The following is a 23,654-nucleotide window of genomic DNA, read 5'->3' as shown; positions in this document are numbered from 1 at the left end:
CTTGTCTGCTGTAAAGGCTCATCTCTCTTCTGCCACTTGGGAAACGCCCTGCCGTGGGTTATATAGGCCCCACCCCTCAACCTTCGCGAACCTCCTCGATGTTTCTTTCCACACCCTCTCCAAGTCCAACCCCTTGTTCGTGGTTGGTTGAGTGGGGCTGACTCACTCCTCCCCTCTATGACGAGGTGGGGACCCGCCTTTCTTCCCCAACCCTGCCTCGTGGTCAATGGCGGCAATTGGAGCGGAGGTAGTTTCCAATCGACGAAAAGGGGGAATGGAGGTTTTGGGAATGGGAATGAAGGGAATCTATCTCTTTCACTTGGTGCAATGGAGTACTTCTATTAATGGGAGACACAGCCTTACCCTAAAACACAGAATAAGATATAACTATCGAACAGGGGTATTCTATGATTGGCTGACGTGTATGCTTGTGGACTAATTATGGGACGCCCTTTTGACCTTTACACAGCTCCGGAGGCAGGAGGCGCAGACTCAAGCAATATTCATCACCAATTTACCACAATACAACACAATCAAAAAAATACAGTCCTCATATCCGCAACACTATGTTCATATGAAGCAAGAAGTAAAACTATGTTCATATGAAGCAAGAAGCAAGACTATGTTTGTATGAAGCAAGAAGCGAGACTATGTTTGTGACTTTATATAAAGCAAGAAGCAAGACTATGTTCATGTGAAGCAAGAAGTAAAACTATGTTCATATGAAGCAAGAAGTAAAACTATGTTTGTGACTGTTTATATAAAGCAAGAAGCAAGACTATGTTTATATGACGCAAGAAGTAAGACTATGTTTATATGAAGCAAGAAGTGAGACTATGTTCATAAGAAGCAAGAAGCAAGTCTATGTTTATATGAAGCAAGAAGTGAGACTATGCTTATATGAAGCAAGAAGCAAGAATATGTTTATATGAAGCAAGAAGTGAGACTATGTTCCTATGAAGCAAGAAGCAAGACTATGTTTATATGAAGCAAGAAGCAAGACTATGTTTATATGAAGTAAGAAGTGAGACTATGTTCAAGTATGTTCTTCAGGACTATGTTCAAGAAGCAAGAAGTATGTTCTTTATTACATTATACAAAAATTGTGCATCAATTAACGTTGTAAAAAACATTATTAAATGATTGCTTGAGGATGTACAAGAGCAGGAGTAATAATCATAGACGTGCGAGCATTGTGGAGGAACGGTTTATTTCAATGAAAGATATTGTTACGGACACGGCTTAAGATGTTATGATGGGCCGAGCGGAATGGCCGCCGTGTTCGCACAGTTTACCCGATTACCCCCAACTCACCCGATTCCCTCGAACGTTGGCCAAATCGCGCTACGCTAAATCAATGAAGGAAAGGACACAACGACTGGGATAAATGAAACGACGCAAGGGGTACAGTTCTCAAGACCTCCGGAGGAGGATATAATTAGTGGGGGAGAAAAGGGGTAGATTACAAGGTAATGAGGTAAAGACACAGAAGAGATAGGCACTTAGACACAATCTTATCTATCCCAGACAGACCACAGACAAACGGAACAAGACTGACACACAGGGATTGATGGCAGGGAAGGACAGGCAGTCGACAGCACAAGGTGCACCTTGGCTCAGGGACAGGATAAAGCACGGTCCAGTCCAAAGATGCGGGGAGGTGTCACAGCGCTCGGTTGGTGGCGTCCTTCTCTCTCCAAGCTCAGCGTGCATCTGACGTCACCTCCCTCTTTCTGCGCATGCTCAGCGTGGAGTCACACGCCCTCGGCTCGTTGGCTCCGCCCCAGATGGGACCGGTCCGCCGCTTCTATCGGGTGCGGGGGTTACCGGGCTCTGCCCTTGAAGAGGAGCTGACAGCGAGCCCCTACTTGGTAACCCCGTCGAGCACATGTGCGATGGCGGCTCGTTGGAAAGGCATGGCGCCCTCCCAACACCCCCCACCAACCAAGCCGGAGTGAGGACGCACACTCCCCGCGCCGCCGCCGCTGTTGTTGTTGTTGCTGTTGCTGTTGTTGTTGCTGAACCGTGAGGAAGAGCTGCGGGGAGGTATTGGGAGGTCCTAAACTTCCTAACGGTGCCATACAATCACATTCTGGTGCAACGAAGAGTCAGAATTAATGGAAACGAGTCCTTAACTGACATAGACTAAGAATAACGAGCAAGATGTCCTATAGTTGTCTACGTGAGATGCGGTGGACCTGGATGCGACATTTAATGGGGGAAATAGGGGGAGGTCGGGTCTACAGAGTGTTGTTTACAGAAAATGGGACTAGGGAATGGGGGATTGGGGATAGTTGGGAAGTGTTGAGGAAATAGGGGAATATTTACAAGCGGATATGGATGGATGCCAATCTCATATCCGCAACATTGCACCCTTCTCTACCACGGGGCGTCCCGACCCGATAAATTTTTACTTACTTTAGTGTGGCACTCAGATGTACTTCCCTCTACTATTAACTCAACCCTGAGTGCGACAGTTTTACAGATGTTCACAAATGAGTAAATATTTCCCCCTGCGACGTTGCACCCTTCTCCTCCCAGAAACACACCCACAGGATAACCGGATCGCGGAAAGCATCCTCAAACTAAACATACAGCCGGTAGGGAGCATTATTTACACAAGACTGATATTTACACTACGATCCAGGACCTGTTCTTTGAGGAACACATGCAGAATGCAGATGTTATGCATAGAGAGAGCACGCATGCCAGCATCGATACACCAACCCACGAGTGCCCTGTGGCCCTACGGCCTTTAATACTGTGCAGAGCACCCCATCCAAGCACCAAAAGCACCACCCCATACACACAGTCAGCACCATCCGGTGCACCAATAAAGTGTTCATAAACAATGCACAATTAAGTGTCCATGGTCACCGGTGGTGTCGCAGCCGGCCGATGTTCTGCCGCTGGTCTTGCCTTCATGAAGTGCACTTGGCCTTCTGGCTTCTTTAGAAATAAAGAAAGGCGCCAACTGCGTCCATTTCTGAATTGTGGCCGTCAGGGGGGCCAACTAAAAGTGGTTCACCTGTATGGCATAGGTGCCACGTTGATCCAGAGGTCCATCAACGGGTGGTGCTTGCCCGCAAAAGAACTGCGGTCCATTGTGGGCGGCCACAAAAATTGCGGTCCATATGGTGTATCGATCCAGGCAGCAAGCAGCGAAAGTACAGGCCCACAACTGCGGAGCCAGCACCTCTCTCTCCTCTCTCTCCGCCCCAAAGCCAGATCCTCGGAGGTGGGAGACAAAAGAAAACAAGTGAGTAAGGTGGTAAGGGCGCAAAAGTGCACGCAATGTAAGGTAATGCACACTGGGGGCACATGGGAACCAGGTGAGACAGGTACGTTCCTACCGTACGCCCCCCCCTCCCCCCCCCCACCAGGTAACCTACATTGCCCCTCCCTTACCCCTTATTGTATCCACAAAACACAACACTACCCATAAACATCTACTTTACACATCAACAAACGTCCCTACTGTCTTCCCCGTTCCTCCCATAAACCAAATTCGTCTTCTCTCCCTCCTAACCAATCAAATTTGCCATTTCCAACTCAACATCAAAATTTGCCATCACCAATTCATCATCAGTCCCTCCTAAGGAGGGAGAGATGGAATCACCCCAATGTCTCATCCACGTCGTGATGCGTCTCACAAATCCAACAGCAATTCTCACTTCCTGCAACACAGAACAAAGGAACACAGGTGTGGAGTCATCATCATCACCTCAGGTAAGTGGCTGCGTATGGTGCGACAGGTTCATCAATCCTAACTATTTCCTAAATGACTTTAACAACTTTACATTACCCGGGGTCTTTCCCTGCCAATCCATTGGCCAACTTACACTATGGGTTCTAAAAACCAATTCCCATTGCCCAAACTGTGGTGCTTCTCAATTTGGGGTCTCACTCCCCCGATTCATCTCCCGGTGCCCTCGCACAATTTCTGGGCTGTGACGTGTAGCTCTCCCAGCAGGTCTACCCACCTGCACACCTCCACCACTGTAGTTGCCACCCGAGCTTACCTGCTCCTCACCCTAACCTAACTAACTGGGGAAGGCCCTCTCGCACTCTCACCCCCTCAGTGCCCTCTCTGACACGGGCGGCCCGATCCACACCCGGGATCCTCAGGCACCCACTGACACTAACGGCTCCCAGAGCCCACCTGCGGCCTCACCTGGCCGACATCCTCACAGTGGTGGAGTGCCCAAACCAACTACACACACTAACAGGCTACACGCCCAGCCATTTCCACAACACTAATGCACCCATCCACAATACCATTCTGCAACCGCACCACAAATGCCAATATCCAACCACAATTTACCTATACCCTCTACCTAACACTTACACTACCCGCCCCGGGTACTCGTGAAAGGGGTCCACTCTTCCCCCATCCACACCTTCGCACCATGCACACCACTCCGTACCACTTACTCCAACTCTCTCCACACCACTCATTCCAATACTCCATGTATTCCACACACCTGTAACTTGCACACCTGTGCTCTCATACTTGGTGCCGCCTGCACCCTTCTCTCCCCCAAGCGCATTCGCGCTGATCCACAACACTCACTACTCCCTCACTGCTCCACACACCTGTCCAGTTCTCACACAGCATCATCTCATCTAACTACTCCCCTCTGAAACTTGCGCTTCCCAGTCGTCCCTTTAAACTATTGCGCTCCCTCGTCATTATTATCCACTCTAATCTACCTGCGTCCCCACTACAGGTATCAGTCACTATCTAAACCTTAACGTTACCTAATGTCATCTTCGCTAGATCCCTACACACAATATCCTAACCCACCCGGGCTAGTTTTCACTGCCATACACCCCCTAATCTAGTGCGCATTTGCCCCACCATCATGGGAAGGGTGGCAGGGATGCCACCCTTACCCACCGGGCCCATCGCTCATCAATCCCCCAGTCCTCTGGCACTAATAAGCCCCCCTTATTCAGAGGTACTGGGTCCCGCCTCGGCATCTAAAGCCGAGGCAATCCACGGGGGCGCCTGCTCGCCGGTGTAAGGCCTTATTCGGTCGGCGTGGACGATCCGAGGGAGGGCTCGTGGCCCCATTTTGATTTTTACTACCACGTCACAGACTTGCGACAGGACGACCCCCGGGCTTTGCCAGGGAGAGGTGAGTTTCGGGCACCTACCCTTCCTCCTCCGGGGATTGAAGAACCAAATCTTCATCCCCGGAGTGTACTGACTCCCCTGGCTCCGGTGGTCGTACCTGCGCTTCATCTTCTCCCCCGCCACATGGAGTTGGCGGCGGGCGAAGGCATGGACTAGCTCCATGCCTTCCTCTAGGTGACGTGCGTACCCCTCCCTCGGCGGGTTAACCACTGTGTCTGGCACGGGACCGCATAGCAAGTCGGCGGGAGCCCGTAACTCCCGCCCATACATAAGCAACGCTGGACTGCATGCGGTGGCCCCGTGCTGGCTGGTTCGGTAGGCCATGAGCAAATAAGGGAGATGTTCGTCCCAGTCATCCTGACGGGTGGCGGTGAACAGTGCCAGTTGTTGGATTAAAGTTCGGTTGAATCTTTCCACCATCCCGTCAGATTGAGGTCTTAAAGGCGTTGTTCTTGTTTTCCGAATTGACAGGAGACTGCACACATCTTTTAGCAATTTGCTCTCAAAATTTCGTCCCTGGTCGGTGTGCAACTCCTGTGGAATCCCATGCCGGCACACAAATCCTTCCACGAAGGCCTGCGCTACCACCCCTGCTTCTTGGTTGGGGAGGGCGTAGGCCTCCGGCCACTTGGTGAAGTAGTCCATCACAACGAGGATGTACTTATTACCTAGGCGGGTGCGGGGTAGTGGGCCTAGGATATCCATGGCCACCCGCTCTAGGGGGGCCCCCACCTGGTGTAATTGAAGGGGGGCCCTCATCCTCCGTGCTGGTCCCTTTTTGGCAGTACAGGCGTCGCATCTCCGACACCAGTCCTGTATGTCGCGCCCCATATTCACCCAATAAAACCTCCGGCGTACCTGCGATGTCGTCTTTGTCCTGCCCAAATGGCCGCCGGGGCGGGTACCATGCACCTGTTGCAATATATCGGTCTTAAATTTATTTGGGACGACCACCAGCCAGGAAGTTTTATCAGAGGGAACCTCCACCCACTTGCGATACAAGATGTTATCCTTCAATTCCAGGGTTTTCCACTGAGCCCAATATGCCTTGGTCTGTGCCCCGAGGGGGGTGACCTCTTCCCCATTAGGTCTTTGCCCCAATCTCACCCATTCGTGCACCGGCCCCAGTACGGGGTCCTCCCGCTGGGCCGCGCTCCAAGCCAAAGTTCCGAATTCCTCATCTGCGGTTAGTGGCAAAATTGGCCCTCTCACCCGGGTTGCCCGGACGACGAGAATCGGGGCGGAATCGCCCAATTGCTCCCTCTCCTCGTGTCTCGCACAAAATTTACAGTTTTCCCCCAGACAAGGACGCCGAGAGAGTGCGTCCGCATTACCATGGGCCTTCCCGGCCCTATGGGCCACATCAAAATCGTACTGCTGCAACTTTTCCAACCACCTTGCAATTTGGCCCTCCGGTTCCTTGAACCGAAGGAGCCATTGCAGGGAGGAATGGTCAGTTCTAACCAAAAATTTCCGCCCGTACAGGTACGGGTGGAAATGGTTCATGGCAGCCAGCATAGCCAATAACTCTTTGCGAGTGACACAATAATTTCGCTCGGGCCTACTTAAGGCCCGACTATAGTAACCAATCACTCTCTCCACGCCCTCCTGTGTCTGAGACAAAACTGCGCCCAATCCTTCCTGGCTCGCATCCGTGTCCAGGGTAAATGCCCCGTTGCTAGTGGGGTAAGCTAGAAGGGGTGCGGATGTTAGACACCCCTTCAATTTTTGGAAGGCCTCGTGGCACTCCCGTGTCCAATTAAATCGCGTCCCCTTCTCCGTAAGCCGGTGGAGGGGACGGGCCAACTCCGCAAATTTCGCCACAAAGCGCCGGTAGTAGGAGAAGAGTCCCAAAAATCCCCGCACCTCTTTGATGGTACGTGGTGCGGGCCACTCCTCTACCGCTTTAATTTTGTCTGGGTCCGTTTTTACCCCCTCGCAACCGATGACGTGGCCTGAATAGGCCACCTCCTTGGCAAACAAGGTGCACTTACTCGGGTTCAGCTTCAACCCTGCCTGTCTGAGGCACCCGAACACCTGGTCCAAATTAGCTACTGCCTGGGGGAACGTTTTGGCATGTACTAGGACGTCATCCAGGTACACCAGGCATGATTGCCATGGCATGCCGCCTAGTACATGTTCCATCAATCTTTCAAAGGTGGCGGGGGCGTTACACAAACCAAACGGCATCACAGTAAACTGATACAGTCCCTTACCTGTGGAAAATGCCGTTTTCTCCTTCCCTGCCCTATCCATCTCCACCTGCCAATACCCACTCTTGAGGTCCAAAGTTGAGAACCAATTTGAGCCCGCAACGGCATCGAGGGTGTCATCAATCCTTGGCAGGGGATATGAGTCCTTGAGTGTCACGTTGTTTAGCTGGCGATAGTCCACGCAGAACCGTGTGGTCCCATCCTTCTTTTTGACCAGCACAACAGGTGACATCCAAGGACTTCCCGAGGGCTCGATCACGCCTGCGTCGAGCATTTTTTCAACCTGCTCGTCAGCTTCTGCCCTCTTGCTCCAAGGGAGCCGTCGGGCGGCCTGACGAATAGGCCGGGCCTCACCGGTGTGGATCTGATGTTTCACCAGGCCCGTACGTCCAATATCCTCGGTGGACAGGGAGAAGAGGTCCAAATGGGACCCAACCAGTTTGTGTAAGGCCTCCCTCTGGGTACCTCCCAACTCTACGCTACTACGATTTACCATCTCGCAAATGGGATCGGGCCAATTCCTACTTCTTATTGAAGGCTCCCCCCGGGGCCGGCTCGGCTGGACGTTCTCGCCCCTCACTGTCGCGACTTCCTCAACTGGGGTGCAGCCAGCTACCCTCGTGCCCCTTACTATAGTGCGTGGTTCTGTACTTATATTTATTACTCGGACGGCCACTACCGGTCCGTCCGTTTTTACAAGGGTGCGGCCCACGATTAAACCCGGTATGGACTGCGCTGCCACCGGTTCGACCAGGCCGCAGGACTCCTGCCATGTTGGGCGAGCTGCCCACCGGGCCGGCACTATCGCCTCGGCCCTTGGGGGAATGGTCACGGCCTCGGAAGCCTCCAGCTCCGCTCTCTCGGCCGTGCTCACTCCCCCTAACGGCAGCTCTTCTACTCCCACCTGCAGGATCCCCCGGCACAAGTCGATTTTACAACCGCTGGCAGTCAACAAATCCAACCCTATTAAACATGGGTCGCACACCTCCGCCACCCAAACATCTATCTCCCTCCTTACCGACCCTAACTTGAGGGTCACAGAACCACGCCCTATGATCGGGGCCGTTACCCCGGTAGCAAGTTGCAAACTATAATTTTGCAGGCGCTGGATCTTATCCCAGCCACCTGCGCTCGAATCAAGGACCACAGGGCTGATGATCGTGGCGCTAGCTCCTGTGTCCACTACGGCGTCTACCCCCACGCCGGCAATTTTGCATCTGATTGTCAGGCTACCGGTTCCAATCTGGCCACAATAAATGACCTGTCGCGTCAATGAGGGCTCTCCTCCATCCTCTTCTGCCGAACACCGCCCTACGTGCCCGACACCTTCTAGTTTCCCGGGGTCTGGCGGGGGGGTGTCTGGGGTCGGCTAACCCGCTCCCCCCTGGGCGGAGTTGAGGACCTCAACCGCCGGGGATCATCCCGGCGCGTGGCTCGACAGTGCCGCGCCAGGTGACCCAGACGGTTGCAAGTATAGCACCTCACCTGATAAGGTGCTTGTCTCCGGAATTCCAAATTTCCCCCCCTGAAGGTCCGAATTGGATTACCCGCTCGTGGTCCACCGCGGGCCACCTCCGGGGCCGCCTGCCATGGTCCAGGTCCCGCCAGGCGCTGGTCCACCAGCCTCCGGACCATGCCCGCCAGGTCAGGACTCACGTCGGGGGCGGGCCCCCTAAGGGGTCCGCCCTCCATCGGGGGTCCCACCTGGCGGACCGCCATTGCGTGACGCTCGCTCCCCCGGGCCAGGGGCCTCGCTGCTTCCCAACGGGCCGCAGCGTCAGCCGCCTGGCTCAGAGTCTGCGGGCGCCACATGGCGAGCTGTTGCCGGAGCTCAATATCCGGGAGGGCCTGGATAAAATGGTCCAGCGCCAGGCTTTCCCGGGAATCCGCTGCCATGCTAGCATGTGCGATCCCCACTGCGCGGCGAATGTCGTGGGCAAGTTCCCCGATGGCTTCCTGGGGCTTGCGTTTTCGCAGCGCGAGCTGAGCTTTAACAAGCTCGCTCTGCTGTTCAACGCCGAATCGATTAATTAGGGCGTCGCGGAGGGCTGGCAGGGTGAGAGCACCCGGTGGTAATGCCATCAGCACCTCCGCCGCCGCGCCGCGCAATGCGGCCACCAGGTGTACTCCACCTTCGTCCTCACCCCAACCGTTGCCCTTACACACACAGTCAAACTGCGCCAGGTACACGCGTAGATCACTCTTGTCGTCATACGGCGCGAGTGGGACCTTGTGGGACCACCTCGTATATGCGAGTCGTTGCCCGCCTGCCGGACCCCGTGCGTCGCCCCTTGCGGGGTCAGCGCGGGGCCGAACCGGCCGGGCCCCCACAGTACATTACCCCCAAGGGGCTCTCGTGCCTCCCCTGTCCCTCTAAAAACTACCCCTGTTGGTGTCGATGCATGGGTCACACTTCCGCAACCCGCTACCCATTCCATACCACCACAACCTTGCTCACTCACACCTCGCACCTCTCCCATCACCGGACCCCCTCGCTCGCACCCTCGTTCCATACCCTCCGGACTAGCCATACACCTCACTCTTGGCCTCTCACTAACATCCGGGTCTATCTCGACCCCCAAGCTTATTAAATCACCTGGCGCATCATACGCACGACCATATTGGTCACCACTTACACCGGGTCCTCTTTCTCTTCGCTTCTCCTCCATCACCTGCGAATCCCTCATCCGGTTAATGAGCACATCATCACGATCCGAACACAGACTTTGGACCAATTCTTTTACTTCCTCCTTTATCTCTTTCTTATCCTCTCTCCGTCGCTTCTTAATTTCGCTCACCCCTTCTTCCACTTCTTCTAATTTCTGCTTCACCTCCTTCATCTCCTCGTGCGCCCCCTTAAGTTCTTCCTCTAACTCCACCTTATTTTTTTCTATGTGCTCCCGCACCTCCCGCTCTTTAACCTCCATCACCTCTACCACCTTGTTCATTTTCCTCGTCAGGTCCTCGTGTACCGTCTGACACTCTTTTTTAATTACCCCTACGTCCTTTTTCATCTCCTTCTGTGTCGATTTTAAACCCTCTATTACCGCTGTGTTCTTCTTTACCTGGTCCCCCAACTCCTTTTGTCCCACTGTCAGTTGTTCTACTCCCAGCGTCAACTCCTCTATACCACCTTGCAATTTTACAGTCCCCTTTCTCACCTCCTTCTCCATGCGCTCCTTACAGTGCCTCACCTCCTCGCGCACTCCTCCGACCTCCTCACTCACACCTCTTCTGATCTCTTCTCCCATCACCTGCATCTCCTGCCCAGATGCCACCCTCATCTGCTCCATTTCCTCCCTGTGAGCATCCAATTTAGTTTCTACCCCCATTCTGACCACCTCTATCTGCTGCCCCATTTTTTAAACTTCCCTTTCCGCTTGGTCCCTTATGTCCCTCAATTTGCCTTCCATACTGTTTTCTAACCCCTCTAACCCCTTTTTCATCCCTTCCATTTGATTCTCTTGAGCGGCCATTCTGTTTTCTACCCCCGTTAACCCATTCTTTACCTCTTTTATCCCATTGTCTAACCCCTCACCGGTACCCCTCGCTTCGTCCCTCATTACCCCCAATTGCTCACTCTGAGCCCTCATTTGCTCACTCTGAGCATCCATCCGGTTCCCCATTCCTAAAATTTGGTTTCTCATCCCCCTGTTCTCTTCCCTCTCCTCATCCGCCTTGACCATGAAGGCCTGCATCTGCTGCATGAATAGGCCCCAGTTCATTGGTGCTGCGGCCGCTGCTACGGTCACGGGCGCGGCAAAATTTGGTGCCGCTACCCCCACGTGCGCGAGGACGCCACTTTGCGCGCCTGAAGCCTCGTGCGCGAGGACGCCATTTTGCGAACCTGCCGCCCTCACTGCTTCGCTCTCCTCTTGTCCCTCAATTTGGTCCTGGATCGACCCTGCCTCACTCTCCTCTACCGGAACCCAGCCGTCTTGATCTGCCATAGCGCGACTTTCAAAATTCGGGTTTTTATTTTAAAACAAAACAAATTTCACCGTTAATAATTTCGAGCGCGTGAAGCGCGCTTCGGGTCCAATCCCACTTCCCGACACCAATTGTTACGGACACGGCTTAAGATGTTATGATGGGCCGAGCGGAATGGCCGCCGTGTTCGCACAGTTTACCCGATTACCCCCAACTCACCCGATTCCACTTGAACGTTGGCCAAATCGCGCTACGCTAAATCAATGAAGGAAAGGACACAACGACTGGGATAAATGAAACGACGCAAGGGGTACAGTTCTCAAGACCTCCGGAGGAGGATATAATTAGTGGGGGAGAAAAGGGGTAGATTACAAGGTAATGAGGTAAAGACACAGAAGAGATAGGCACTTAGACACAATCTTATCTATCCCAGACAGACCACAGACAAACGGAACAAGACTGACTTACACAGGGATTGATGGCAGGGAAGGACAGGCAGTCGACAGCACAAGGTGCACCTTGGCTCAGGGACAGGATAAAGCACGGTCCAGTCCAAAGATGCGGGGAGGTGTCACAGCGCTCGGTTGGTGGCGTCCTTCTCTCTCCAAGCTCAGCGCGCATCTGACGTCACCTCCCTCTTTCTGCGCATGCTCAGCGGGGAGTCACACGCCCTCGGCTCGTTGGCTCCGCCCCAGATGGGACCGGTCCGCCGCTTCTATTGGGTGCGGGGGTTACCGGGCTCCGCCCTTGACGAGGAGCTGACAGCGAGCCCCTACTTGGTAACCCCGTCGAGCACATGTGCGATGGCGGCTCGTTGGAAAGGCATGGTGCCCTCCCAACACCCCCCACCAACCAAGCCGGAGTGAGGACGCACACTCCCCGCGCCGCCGCCGCTGTTGTTGTTGTTGCTGTTGCTGTTGTTGTTGCTGAACCGTGAGGAAGAGCTGCGGGGAGGTATTGGGAGGTCCTAAACTTCCTAACGGTGCCATACAATCACATTCTGGTGCAACGAAGAGTCAGAATTAATGGAAACGAGTCCTTAACTGACATAGACTAAGAATAACTAGCAAGATGTCCTATAGTTGTCTACGTGAGATGCGGTGGACCTGGATGCGACATTTAATGGGGGAAATAGGGGGAGGTCGGGTCTACAGAGTGTTGTTTACAGAAAATGGGACTAGGGAATGGGGGATTGGGGATAGTTGGGAAGTGTTGAGGAAATAGGGGAATATTTACAAGCGGATATGGATGGATGCCAATCTCATATCCGCAACAATATTATTGTCGCACGTGTCGTGTCGGGAATTGGGGGTTTGTTCATGATCCCAGAGGATTATTCCAAAGCAATTACGTACCATATCAACCTCACTGTGATCCAATCACAAGGAATTGCTGGGCAATAAATAACCACTTACAAGTGAAATAACCCCATTTAAAGCCTCAACTTCCCCTTCCGAACTCTCACCCTTCTTTGCCCACTGCCCCACCCACTCCAACTTTGTCCTCTAATCCCCCTGTCTTCATCAAGCTCCCACCCCACTCACCACTCCCCCATGTTCCACGGTTTTTGAAATATCGCGTACACAAAAGTACATGGACAGATGATCGGGCGATCAGACATAAGTAATTTTAACTAGCCGAAACCCGTGGAACATCCACGGAAGGGAGGATGTGGTGTATGGATAGAGTGTACCATTATGGATGGCATAGGGGATTTGCTTGTCCGAGTAAGAGTTAGGAAGAAAGATGAGAATGAAGAGTGCGTATATGAACAACGATCGCCGACACCGGCACAAATGCATGCTCTGGATTGTCCACTCAGTGGACTGCTTGCTTTCGCCTTCGCCTGCCCAATCAGCGGACGGCTTGCTTCACCTTCACCCAGCAGACGCCAATACGATGGCGTCGTAAGATGGCGTCGTATCGGCAGTTAATCGGATGCTTTTGGGCCCCAACGTCGGCTAATTCAGATTTTTCGAGTATGTCTGTACGTGATAAACAAAGAGCGCGGTTCGTAGATCGTAAATCCATTAGTGCCGTGGGCATCGGGTCACTGGGTGCGGTGTAAAAGGGATAACAAAGTCGAGTCCTTACGCTATTATTATATAGACTAGCCGAAACCCGTGGAACATCCACGGAAGGGAGGATGTGGTGTATGGATAGAGTGTACCATTATGGATGGCATAGGGGATTTCCTTGTCCGAGTAAGAGTTAGGAAGAAAGATGAGAATGAAGAGTGCGTATATGAACAACGTATTTATTGCAATCTACTTAAATGACAACGCTACGATATACTTTTGAAAATATCACGTACCGTCTCAAAGTCAATGCCATCCTTTTATCTCTTCGTATACAACTCACTGATTTCTACCTTATCGTGAACAGGGTAAAGCCTACTTTGATAATCATGAACGGTGGCAGATGCAGGAGTTGGTGAAACGAAAGGGGGGGGGGGGGCTGATCATGACCTACCCTACGCCACATGGCCTACGCCATTTGTTGAGATCATGGCCACAACGGAAACACAACAACTGGATAGGTAGGGCCTAGGCCTACGCATACGTTTCGTCACTCGGCGAAGTACACTTTGTTTTAAGCTATCAGAAGCTGAAGCCTTGGTATTTATTGCTTTATATGATACTGATGGGCTGCTGATCGGTTTCACTTCGTTGTAATCACAGTATATGGAAGAAATTATGGTAAACCCACCTGATGAGGTTAGCGCACACCACGATCGACGACACCGGCACAAATGCATGCTCTGGATTGTCCACTCAGTGGACGGCTTGCTGTCGCCTTCGCCTGTCCAATCAGCGGACGGCTTGCTTCGCCTTCACCCAGCAGACGTCAGTAAGATGGCGTCGTATCGGCCGTTAATCGGATGCTTTTTGGCCCCAACGTCGGCTAATTCAGATTTTTCGAGTATGGCTATACGTGATAAACAACGAGCGCGGTTCGTCGATCGTAAATCCATTAGTGCCGGGGGCATCGGGTCACTGGGTGCGGCGTAAAAGGGATAACAAAGTCGAGTCCTTACGCTATTATTATATAGATGTCCTCCCTCTGTTTCCGACTGTGTGGGAGGGGCGGTGGACAAAATACGAGTTTGGCTGATTTGCTATTCAACAATCATCACACTCGAGTCAAGATCACCATTGCCTGCAACAGAATACATTCGTGCTTTACATCCTTGTACACTTTCTGACAAACAAAGCAATGTTTGCATTAACTAGCTTTACCTTCAATGAGGAACTCTTCAATTTTCTGCTTAAAAGGCTGCAGGTGCTCAGGTAAGGAGTTCTTGCACACCTTGATGCTTTCATTTTCACATGCTTCACAGGGTAACAAGGGAGAGAAAAATAAAATAAAAACAATGCACCGACAAAACTAAAACACTCATGAACCAAATATGATCGGGTAATTTTTGTTTACCTCGGCCACCTAAGGTGGACAGAGGTGATGTTTTCACCAATATTTGTTACTTGCCGGAAAAGATTCTGGCAAGTATGTTGATCGGTTGGCTTGTCTGTTTGCAGCACTACGTCTACACCGTTGCATGTAGAATCGCCAAACTTTACACACATATTGGTCTTGCCGTGGAATAGACTGCCCAATTTTTTTACTGTCGGCCCAAGGCCTCCGTTATGACATCATAATTTGATAACTCGACAAGTACAAAACTTCATCCAATCAAGATGCAATTTCTAGAGCGACATGACGGCATAAACTGGTGGAGAAAAAAATAATAATTATGACGTCATCGGTCACGTGGTTCTGCCGCCATCTTGGAAAAACCGAAAAACTTTGCACCTCGATATCTTCGAAAGTGCTGAATAGAAAACTGAGACATGGCTCATTGTAAAGAACTCTCCATGGGGAATAAAATATGTTAATGATGATGTCATTGGTGCCTCCATTATGACGTCATAATTCGACAAATACAAAACTTCATCCGATCAAGATGCAATTTCTTGAGCGCCATGTCGGCATAAACTGGTGGAGAAAAATAATAATAATGACGTCATCAGTCACATGGTTCGGCCACCATCTTGGAAAAATGGAAAAACTTTGCACCTCTATATCTCCGAAAGTGCTGAATAGAAAAAATTGAGACATGGCCCATTGTAAAGAACTCTCCATGGGGAATAAAATATGTTAATGATGAGGTCATAGGTTCCTCCATTATGACGTCATAATTCGACAAGTACAAAACTTCATCCGATCAAGATGAAATTTCTTGATCATCAAGGAATAAATTAGTTTAGAAAACAAATAATGAGGACGTCATCGGTCACGTGGTTCGGCCGCCATATTTGTCCAAAATGGCCGATAAAAAAGTACATTCCGGCAAGTCCTCGGTCTCTGACCGATTTTTTCATCTGTCTGTCTGTCTGTGCGCAGCACTATGTCTACACCGTTGCACGTAGAATCGCCAAACTTTACACATATATTTGTCTTGCCCTGGAAGAGACTGTGCCCAATTTTTAACTCTCTCGGCCCAAGGCCTCCATTATGACGTCATAATTTGATAATTTGACAAGTACAAAACTTCATCCAATCAAGATGCAATTTCTTGAGCGCCATGTCGGCATAAACTGGTGGAGAAAAAAATAATGATGTCATCAGTCACGTGGTTCGGCCGCCATCTTGGAAAAATGGAAAATCTTTGCACCTCTATATCTCCGAAAGTGCTGAACAGAAAAAATTGAGATATGGCTCATTGTAAAGAACTCTCCATGGGGAATAAAATATGTTAATGATGATGTCATAGGTGCCTCCATTATGATGTCATAATTCGACAAGTACAAAACTTCATCCGATTCAGATGAAATTTCTTGAGCATCATCAAGGAATAAATTAGTTTAGAAAACAAGTAATGATGACGTCATCGGTCACGTGGTTCGGCCGCCATATTTGTCCAAAATAGCCAAATAAAAAAGTACATTCCGGCAAGTCCTCGGTCTCTGACCGATTTTTCATTTGTTTGTCTGTCTGTGAGCAGGATGTCTCAAAAAGTTATGGACGGATTCGGACAAAACTTGGTGGGTGAGTTGAGTAGGTGACAAGAAGAAGCCGGATATATTTTGGTTCAGGACGGGATCCAGATCCGGCTTACCAGTGGGAAAGAAAACGTAAACTTTTCAGCTTGGTGGGGGTATGTGCTCTATCTACCGAATGTCGTTCTAGTTTTAAACTTTTCATACGTGACCTTGCCATGCCAAACTGCCTGGAGAACGTCATTGTCCCGGGGAGTAATACAACCATCTTTTCAGAGCTGAGCAATGGTCCGAGACACATTGCGAGTGAGCTTTTCGTGTATAAAAATTAAAATGTCATAAAAACAGATTCATGTATTCCTGGGGAACCTCCAAAGGAAGATTCATCAGCTCATGAAGGATGCATTGTGGGGAGCATTCCGTATCGTATGGAACAGTAGAGGGGTGGGAGAATGTGGCCAGACGGAAGCCTCTCCTCAGTGAAAGACACATGAAAGCCCGCTTGGAGTTTGCAAAAAAGCACATAAGGGACTCTCAGACTGTGAGAAACAAGATTCTGTGGTCTGATGAAACAAAGACTGAACTGTTTGGCTTCCGTCTGGCCACTCTGCCATAAAGCCCAGATCGGTGGAGTGTTGCAGTGATTGTTGTCCTTCTGGAAGTTTCTCCCATCTCCACACAGGATCTCTGGAGCTCAGCCAGAGTGACCATCGGGTTCTTGGTCACCTCTCTTACCAAGGCCCTTCTCCCCCGATTGCTCAGTTTGGCTGGGGCAGCCAGCTCCAGGAAGAGTCCTGGTTGTTCCAAACTTCTTCCATTTAAGAATAATGGATGCCGCTGTGCTGTTGGGAACCTTCAATGCAGCAGAAATTTTTTTGTAGGCTTCCCCAGATCTGTGCCTCGACACAGTCCTGTCTCTGAGCTCTGCAGGCAGTTCCTTCAACCTCATGGCTTGGTTTTTGCTCTGATACGCATTGTCAGCTGTGAGACCTTATATAGATAGTCACGTGAAAAAGTAAGTACACCCCATGTAAAGTTTTGACTTTTTCAACATATACTACTCAAAAGAAGTTCAGGGTCAAAAATATTTGTGCATATAAAATATAAGCTAACGAGCTAAAATGGTGACGACTAATGACCAAATAATTCTTTGATGGCTCAAGAACAGAAAACACAAAACAAAAACTTTTGATGAGACACTAGTTTATTACCCTGATGAAAAAGAGTCATGCACCCCCCAAAATTATGTTCACACAAGTCGCAGAAGCTTCAGTAATTGGTGTAGCCACCGTTAGCATTCACACATTCTTGACAACGTTGGCGCATGCTGTTCATCAGGCGTTGGAAATAACGTTGAGGGATCGCTTGCCATTCTGCGACTAATCACTGAGCCAGTTGCCGGAGGTTGACGGCAGGGACGTGATGTGATCGAACTCGCCACCCTAGTTCATCCCACGCATGCTCAATGGGTGACAAGTCGGGTGAATATGCAGGCCAATCCATGTGCTGAACGTTCTGCTGCTGCAGGAAGTCGGTCACCACCCTGGCACGATGAGGTCTTGCGTTGTCGTCCTGGAACCAAGCTCCTGGTCCAATCCGTTGCAGAAGTGGAATTACCAGAGGTTGAACAATCTCATTGAGATAACGCTAACCAGTCAAATTTCCGTTGACGACGTACAGAGGGGTTCTGTGGTTCATGGATATCCCCGCCCACACGGCCACACCATCACACTTCCTCCTCCAAATGGTAGACGTTGAGCAACGTTGAGATCAGCAAATCTCTCTCCTTGACGATGATAAACACGAGCCCGGCCATCATTGAACTGGAGCGAGAAGCGGGACTCATCTGTGAACATTGTCTCTGCCCACTGACCTCGGTTCCACTGGATATGACGTCTGCACCAATCTTGGCGAGCCCTTCTGTGACGGTCAAGTAGCGGTGGTCAGACTGCAGGACGCCGGCATCGCAAACCTCGGTCTCACAGACGATCCCTAATGGTCTGGTTGGACACGTTGGTGCCTCTGGCAGCTCTGAGTTGATCCCGAAGATGCCATGCGGTCACAAAGCGCTGTCGCAATGCCGTTATCAGGAAGCGGTCTTCTCGTGCTGTTGTTGATCGGGGTCTTCCAGAATGGGGGCGATTCTGAACAGCATTAGTTGTCCTGAACCTCTGCCAGAGTCTGCCGATAACGGCTTGGTTTACATTTAGACGCTGAGCCACAGTTCTCTGAGTTTGGTCATCTTGTAGCCAGCCAATGGCCCTTCCCCTGTCTTGGATGCTGAGTTGTCGTCGAACCATCTTCAAATTTCAAGTGATGATGAATGGAAAATGCTCAGCCATTTTATTGCTAAAATTGGCATGCATGGAATGACACTCATGCAAAACACGTGCAAATGGTGCATGAGGTGTCACAATGGGTGTTTCAAGGCAGTTTGTCAGTTTAGTCTGACTAAGTTCGTGCTTCAAATCCATGAAAAGGAAATCTGGGTTAACTTAAAAAGTTTCTAAAGATAAGTGCAATGATTGCATGTCCCATAATAGTATGATGTCTACAGTCCAATTGACAACCCAAAGGGGAATATTCGAACCCTATCTGGCTTAAAAAGACATACTTACAAAAATGATCAAAAAATTTCCTTTGACCCTTAAATTATTTTGAGTAGTATATTTCAACATACAGCTATTTGATTTTCATTTCAACAATATTGATAGATAATGGTGATACAATATAACAAATATCATGAAACATTTACATTTTGTAGTCCATTGTATAATATAAATAAACATAAATGCAAATTTTGCATGCGGAAAAAGTAAGTGGTATTGCCCCCTTTGGCAGAAACAACCTCAAGTAGGCGTGTCTTATAACTGTCTACCAGTCTCTGACATTGACTGGGAGAAATTTTTGCCCACTCCTCCATGCAGAACTCTTTCAGCTGTGTGATGTTTGAGGGGTTTCTTGCATGCACAGCTCATTTAAAATCCCCCCACAACATCTCAATGGGATTTAGATCCAGGCTTTGACTTGGCCATTCCAGAACCCTCCATTTCTTTCTTTTCATCCATTCCTTGGTGGATTTACTGGTATGTTTAGGGTCATTGTCATGTTGCAAGGTCCACCTTCGGTTGAGCTTCAACTTCTCTGACAGATGGCCTCACATTATCCTCAAGCACCCTCTGGTACAATGAAGAATTCATAGTGGATTCGATGATGGTGAGCTGCCCAGGCCCTGATGCAGCAAAGCTGCCCCAAACCATAATATTTCCACCACCATGCTTTACAGTTGGTATCAGGTTCTTGTGGTCAAATGCTGTCTTTGGTTTTCACCAAACATGTCTTCTGGTACTGTGGCCAAATAGCTCTACCGTTGACTCATCTGTCCAGAGCACATTGTTCCAGAAGTGCTGGTCTTTACCTAGGTGTTCATTGGCAAACTTTGGTCTTGCCCTGATGTTCTTTCTGGACAGCAAAGGTTTCCTCCTGGCACACCTCCCATGTAGATCAAATTTGTGCAGCCTCTTTCTAATGGTAGACTTGTGCACTTTGACATCAACAGTGGCAAGAGCTACCTGTAGGTCCCGTGATGACATTCTGGGGTTCTTAGAGACTTCTTTCAGCATCTTGCGGTCTGCTCTCGGGCTGAACTTGCTGGGGCGGCCTGGCCTGAATAGGGGTGGCAAGTTGTTTGGAATCTTCTCCACTTCTAGATGATCTTCCGGACAGTCGAATGATTGATTTCAAATTGTTTGGAGATCTTTTTAAATCCCTTTCCAGACTCGTAGGCATCTATAACCTTCTTTCTGAAGGCCTCAGAGAGGTCTTTTGATCTCGGCATGGTGAAACCACACACTTCAACAACAAAGAGCAAACCAAACTAAATGTCTGAGGTTTAAATAAGACAGGTTCCTCCAAGATCCTCTCTAACGATGTTCTAATCATTTGCACCTGAGCTGGTGCACCTGAATCTAATTTTAGGTATTTGAAGTAGTGATAAATGTAGGGGTGTACTTACTTTTTCCACATGTGAAATTTGCATTTATGTTTATTTAAATTATACAATTGACTACAAAATGTAAATGTTTCATGATATTTGTTATATTATATTACCTTTATCTATCAATGTTGTTGAAATGAAGATCAAATAGCTGTATGTTGAAATATGTTGAAAAGGTCAAAACTTTATATGGGGTGTACTTACTTTTTCACGTGACTGTAGGTGTGTGCCTTTCCAAATCATGTCCAATCAATTGAATTTACCACAAGTGGACTCCAATCAAGGTGTAGAAACATCTCAAAGATGATCAAGAGAAATGGGAGGCACTTGAGCTAAATTTCAAGTGTCATAGCAAAGGGTATGAATACTTATGTCAATGTGATATTTCAGTTTTTTCTTTATAATAAATTTGCAAAACTTTCTAAAATCCTGTTTTCTCTTTGTCATTATGGGGTATTGAGTGTAGATTGATGAGGGAAAAGATGAATTTAAACGATTACAGCATAAGGCTGCAACATAACAAAATGTGAAAAAAGTGAAGGGGTCTGAATACTTTCTGAATGCACTGTTGTTAAAGGCCGCCAGTCAGCCATCTTTGGCTGGATTAAAAAACAAAATCTTCTGCTTACGTATACCATCGTGTGTAACCATCATAACATCCAATACAACCAATACACCATCATTACAATATAACAATATATACATAACCGTATAACCAATACACCATCATAACAGAGGAAATAGCAACTTTCAGTCTTTCAAAACCCACACTGAGTCCCAATTTATTGCATGTTAACATATAATTTCTCAAACAGTACATTTCAAAGTTTCAAAAGAATATAGTTTCGTTGATTGGTGGGGGTGGGGGGGTGCTCGGTGGGCCCCTCTAGCTCATGGACTACAAGGGGACCTGGGACATGTCGAATAATGAAGGAGAGATGTAAAATGAAGCAGGACAGTTTTTAAAACTTGGATGAAAAGCGCCAGAAGCCAAGGGTATAGTTGGAGTATGAAAGAGAAGAGCATTACACCAGAAGCAACAAAAGGGAATTTTTACACAATTATTAACACATGGAATGGTTCCCCCAGGAAGGTTATAGCAGGGACAGTTGTAGTTATGTTTAAATCGGATATGGACAGTCCTTCGGAGCAATGGGCATTGGAAGGTGTAGGTATGTTGGCAGGTAGGTAAGTTTGGGTACAGATGGGTGGTTGTATACAATATTTCTCAGTTTGATTACGTAGCGATGTGTCCGAGTTAAAGATGTCCGATTGTTTTGCATCTATATAATGTCAAGCGGGAATGTCCAGTTAGTATATTGTGTAGTTAGGAGAAAATAAAGGGGGGGGTGATGCGTTGGGATGTTGGGAATGTGGATATGACGTGGCTTTGATGCGCCAAGTGAACACCTCTGTCTGCGTTTCATTGTGCGTGTACATGTATCATGTTCAAAGAAGCCATACACAACATTTTGAAATGAGCCTCATGGGACAACAATCTAGCTCTGACCTTTGAGATCTCTACAGAGACGGCGGAGGTCACGGGTGAGGTCATCAAAATGCAAGTGCGAGGCTTGCACCAAGTCCTGAGGCTCGGGCAATGGAAATAGTCCCTGCTCTGCATCCAGAGACTGAAATCAAAAGAAAAACAGATTTACCCACATTTTCCTTTATATGTACTCGATTAAACTTGTACGCCAAACAGGATAGCGATCGCGCAATAATGGTGATGCTCAGATCACGATGATTTCCTGTCCCAGCCATACAAACTGCAGTTCTCAAGTGTTTTATGAGGAACTGTATTCAGCAATGAGCGCACATCCAGCATTCATTTTTTATCCCCATGCATTTAAAAAAAAATTAATTCTGGGGGGGGTGCGGAGGGCGGGGGATATTGAAAAGTGTTTTTCTCGCTATATCCTCCTAAATGGTTGGGCAGAGTTTCACCAAAACGATAACATGACAAAAAGGTGTGACAGCATTATCATTCTTGACCCCGACCCAGCCGCCCCAGCCCCCTGGAGCACTGTGGCAGGGTCAAAAGGTCACATGCCAATTGCGGGCCAAATTTGGACAAGATCGTGACACACTGGACTCTAAAGCATTAAACCAACTACAAATGTTGTTTAGGTCCCTCGCAAACATTCTGGAGAGGTGTGCCCAGACTGGTCAAGGTCAGTTGAAAGTCAACGGTCACATGGTGTAAACTATGAAACTGCATATTGTGGTTATCATTTTCAATGTATCATGGAAGACATCAAGAGCGACGACAGTCTCTTCAGCCAGCTGTTCATCTCAAGTAAAATTTGTGATGGGGACCATCTTTGAGTCAGCATATAGACCTTCACCTGCCAAGCTGCAAATCACAATTATTAGATCTCTTGCATACCTTCCAGCCACAAATCCCAGTGCATTTTGACATCGAAGTATTTGATGGTCCCACTACAGTGCGTGCGCTTCCCAGGAGTGATGCTTCAGCATTTAGTGAGTGCAGTACTAGGAACTTCATACCTTGGACCAGTCATCAGCTTCAGCACTGTAAACGAATATACGTATGGGACATATACGTATACAGTATGTGGTATGGGACGTATACAAGGAAGACAGCTTGAAGGAGGCCACATGTGAGAAGAGAGGGAAGGGCATCAGGATAAAAGTTTCCCCCTGGAGACAAAGATGCCCGTAAATTTTGCCACATTTCTGCAGGATCCGAGAAACAAAGAAGAGCTGTTTGCACTGCTTCCGGAAGGTGTCCCTACCTGTGATTACCCAGCAGGAAAAGTCGACATCACATCTGGCCAATTGTGTCAAATGCAACAGTGAGCCAATACTAGCGTCCGATCACAAAGAGGCCGATATTAGAAGGTCAGGTCAGTCTTCATGTTGCTGATGCTGAAGGGGTGCGGAGACTATTATGGTCAGCACAGTGGACGCAGATGTTGTAATCCAGGTGGGTATATTATTTGAGCTGACAAATTAACATCCTGATGTACAACTTTGGGTAGCATTTGGAAAAATAATTATTCATTCGGCTTCAAGTATTACAATATCAACACCATCTGCCTTAAACTATGTGAAGAAAAGTCCAGAGCACCCACTTCCTTCAATGCCTTTACGGGGTCTGATAATAACATCACAGTTCAACGGCAGGGCAAAAACATCTTGAGAAACAAAGAAAACATTTGTCTCAGCTAATCAGGTTTCAATATCCCTGTGCAGCATCCTTTGGAGCCATTGACAGTAGATTCGCAGGACCGGTGGCAGCACTACCTGACCCCACAACCCAAAATTCACTTTATGGTGGCCTCAAAACAGAAGTCTATGCCAAAGAGTGGAAGCTGAAAACCTTGCCCAGATTCTGAAGAACCTACACCTAA

At 49.0% G+C, this 23,654-nt stretch overlaps 1 protein-coding gene across 1 annotated transcript in view; it reads right to left on the bottom strand.

Annotated features, from left to right (window-relative positions):
- Positions 1 to 23,654, bottom strand: part of LOC137417267 (formin) — a 147,030-nt gene that overhangs the window by 25,341 nt on the left and 98,035 nt on the right. The window contains exons 14-15 of the mRNA XM_068103106.2: positions 21,788 to 21,908; positions 14,523 to 14,615 (exon numbers count right to left, since the gene is read on the bottom strand). Of these exons, the coding sequence (XP_067959207.2) occupies positions 14,523 to 14,615; positions 21,788 to 21,908 (214 nt within the window). The remainder of the gene's footprint in view (positions 1 to 14,522; positions 14,616 to 21,787; positions 21,909 to 23,654) is intronic.

This window comes from Myxine glutinosa, chromosome 12 (assembly GCF_964187855.1).
Source record: "Myxine glutinosa chromosome 12, kmMyxGlut1.1, whole genome shotgun sequence".
Classification (NCBI taxonomy): Eukaryota; Metazoa; Chordata; class Myxini; order Myxiniformes; family Myxinidae; genus Myxine; species Myxine glutinosa.
The sequence above is the reverse complement of the archived record's forward strand: the minus strand, read 5'-3'. Positions and strand labels throughout refer to the sequence as shown.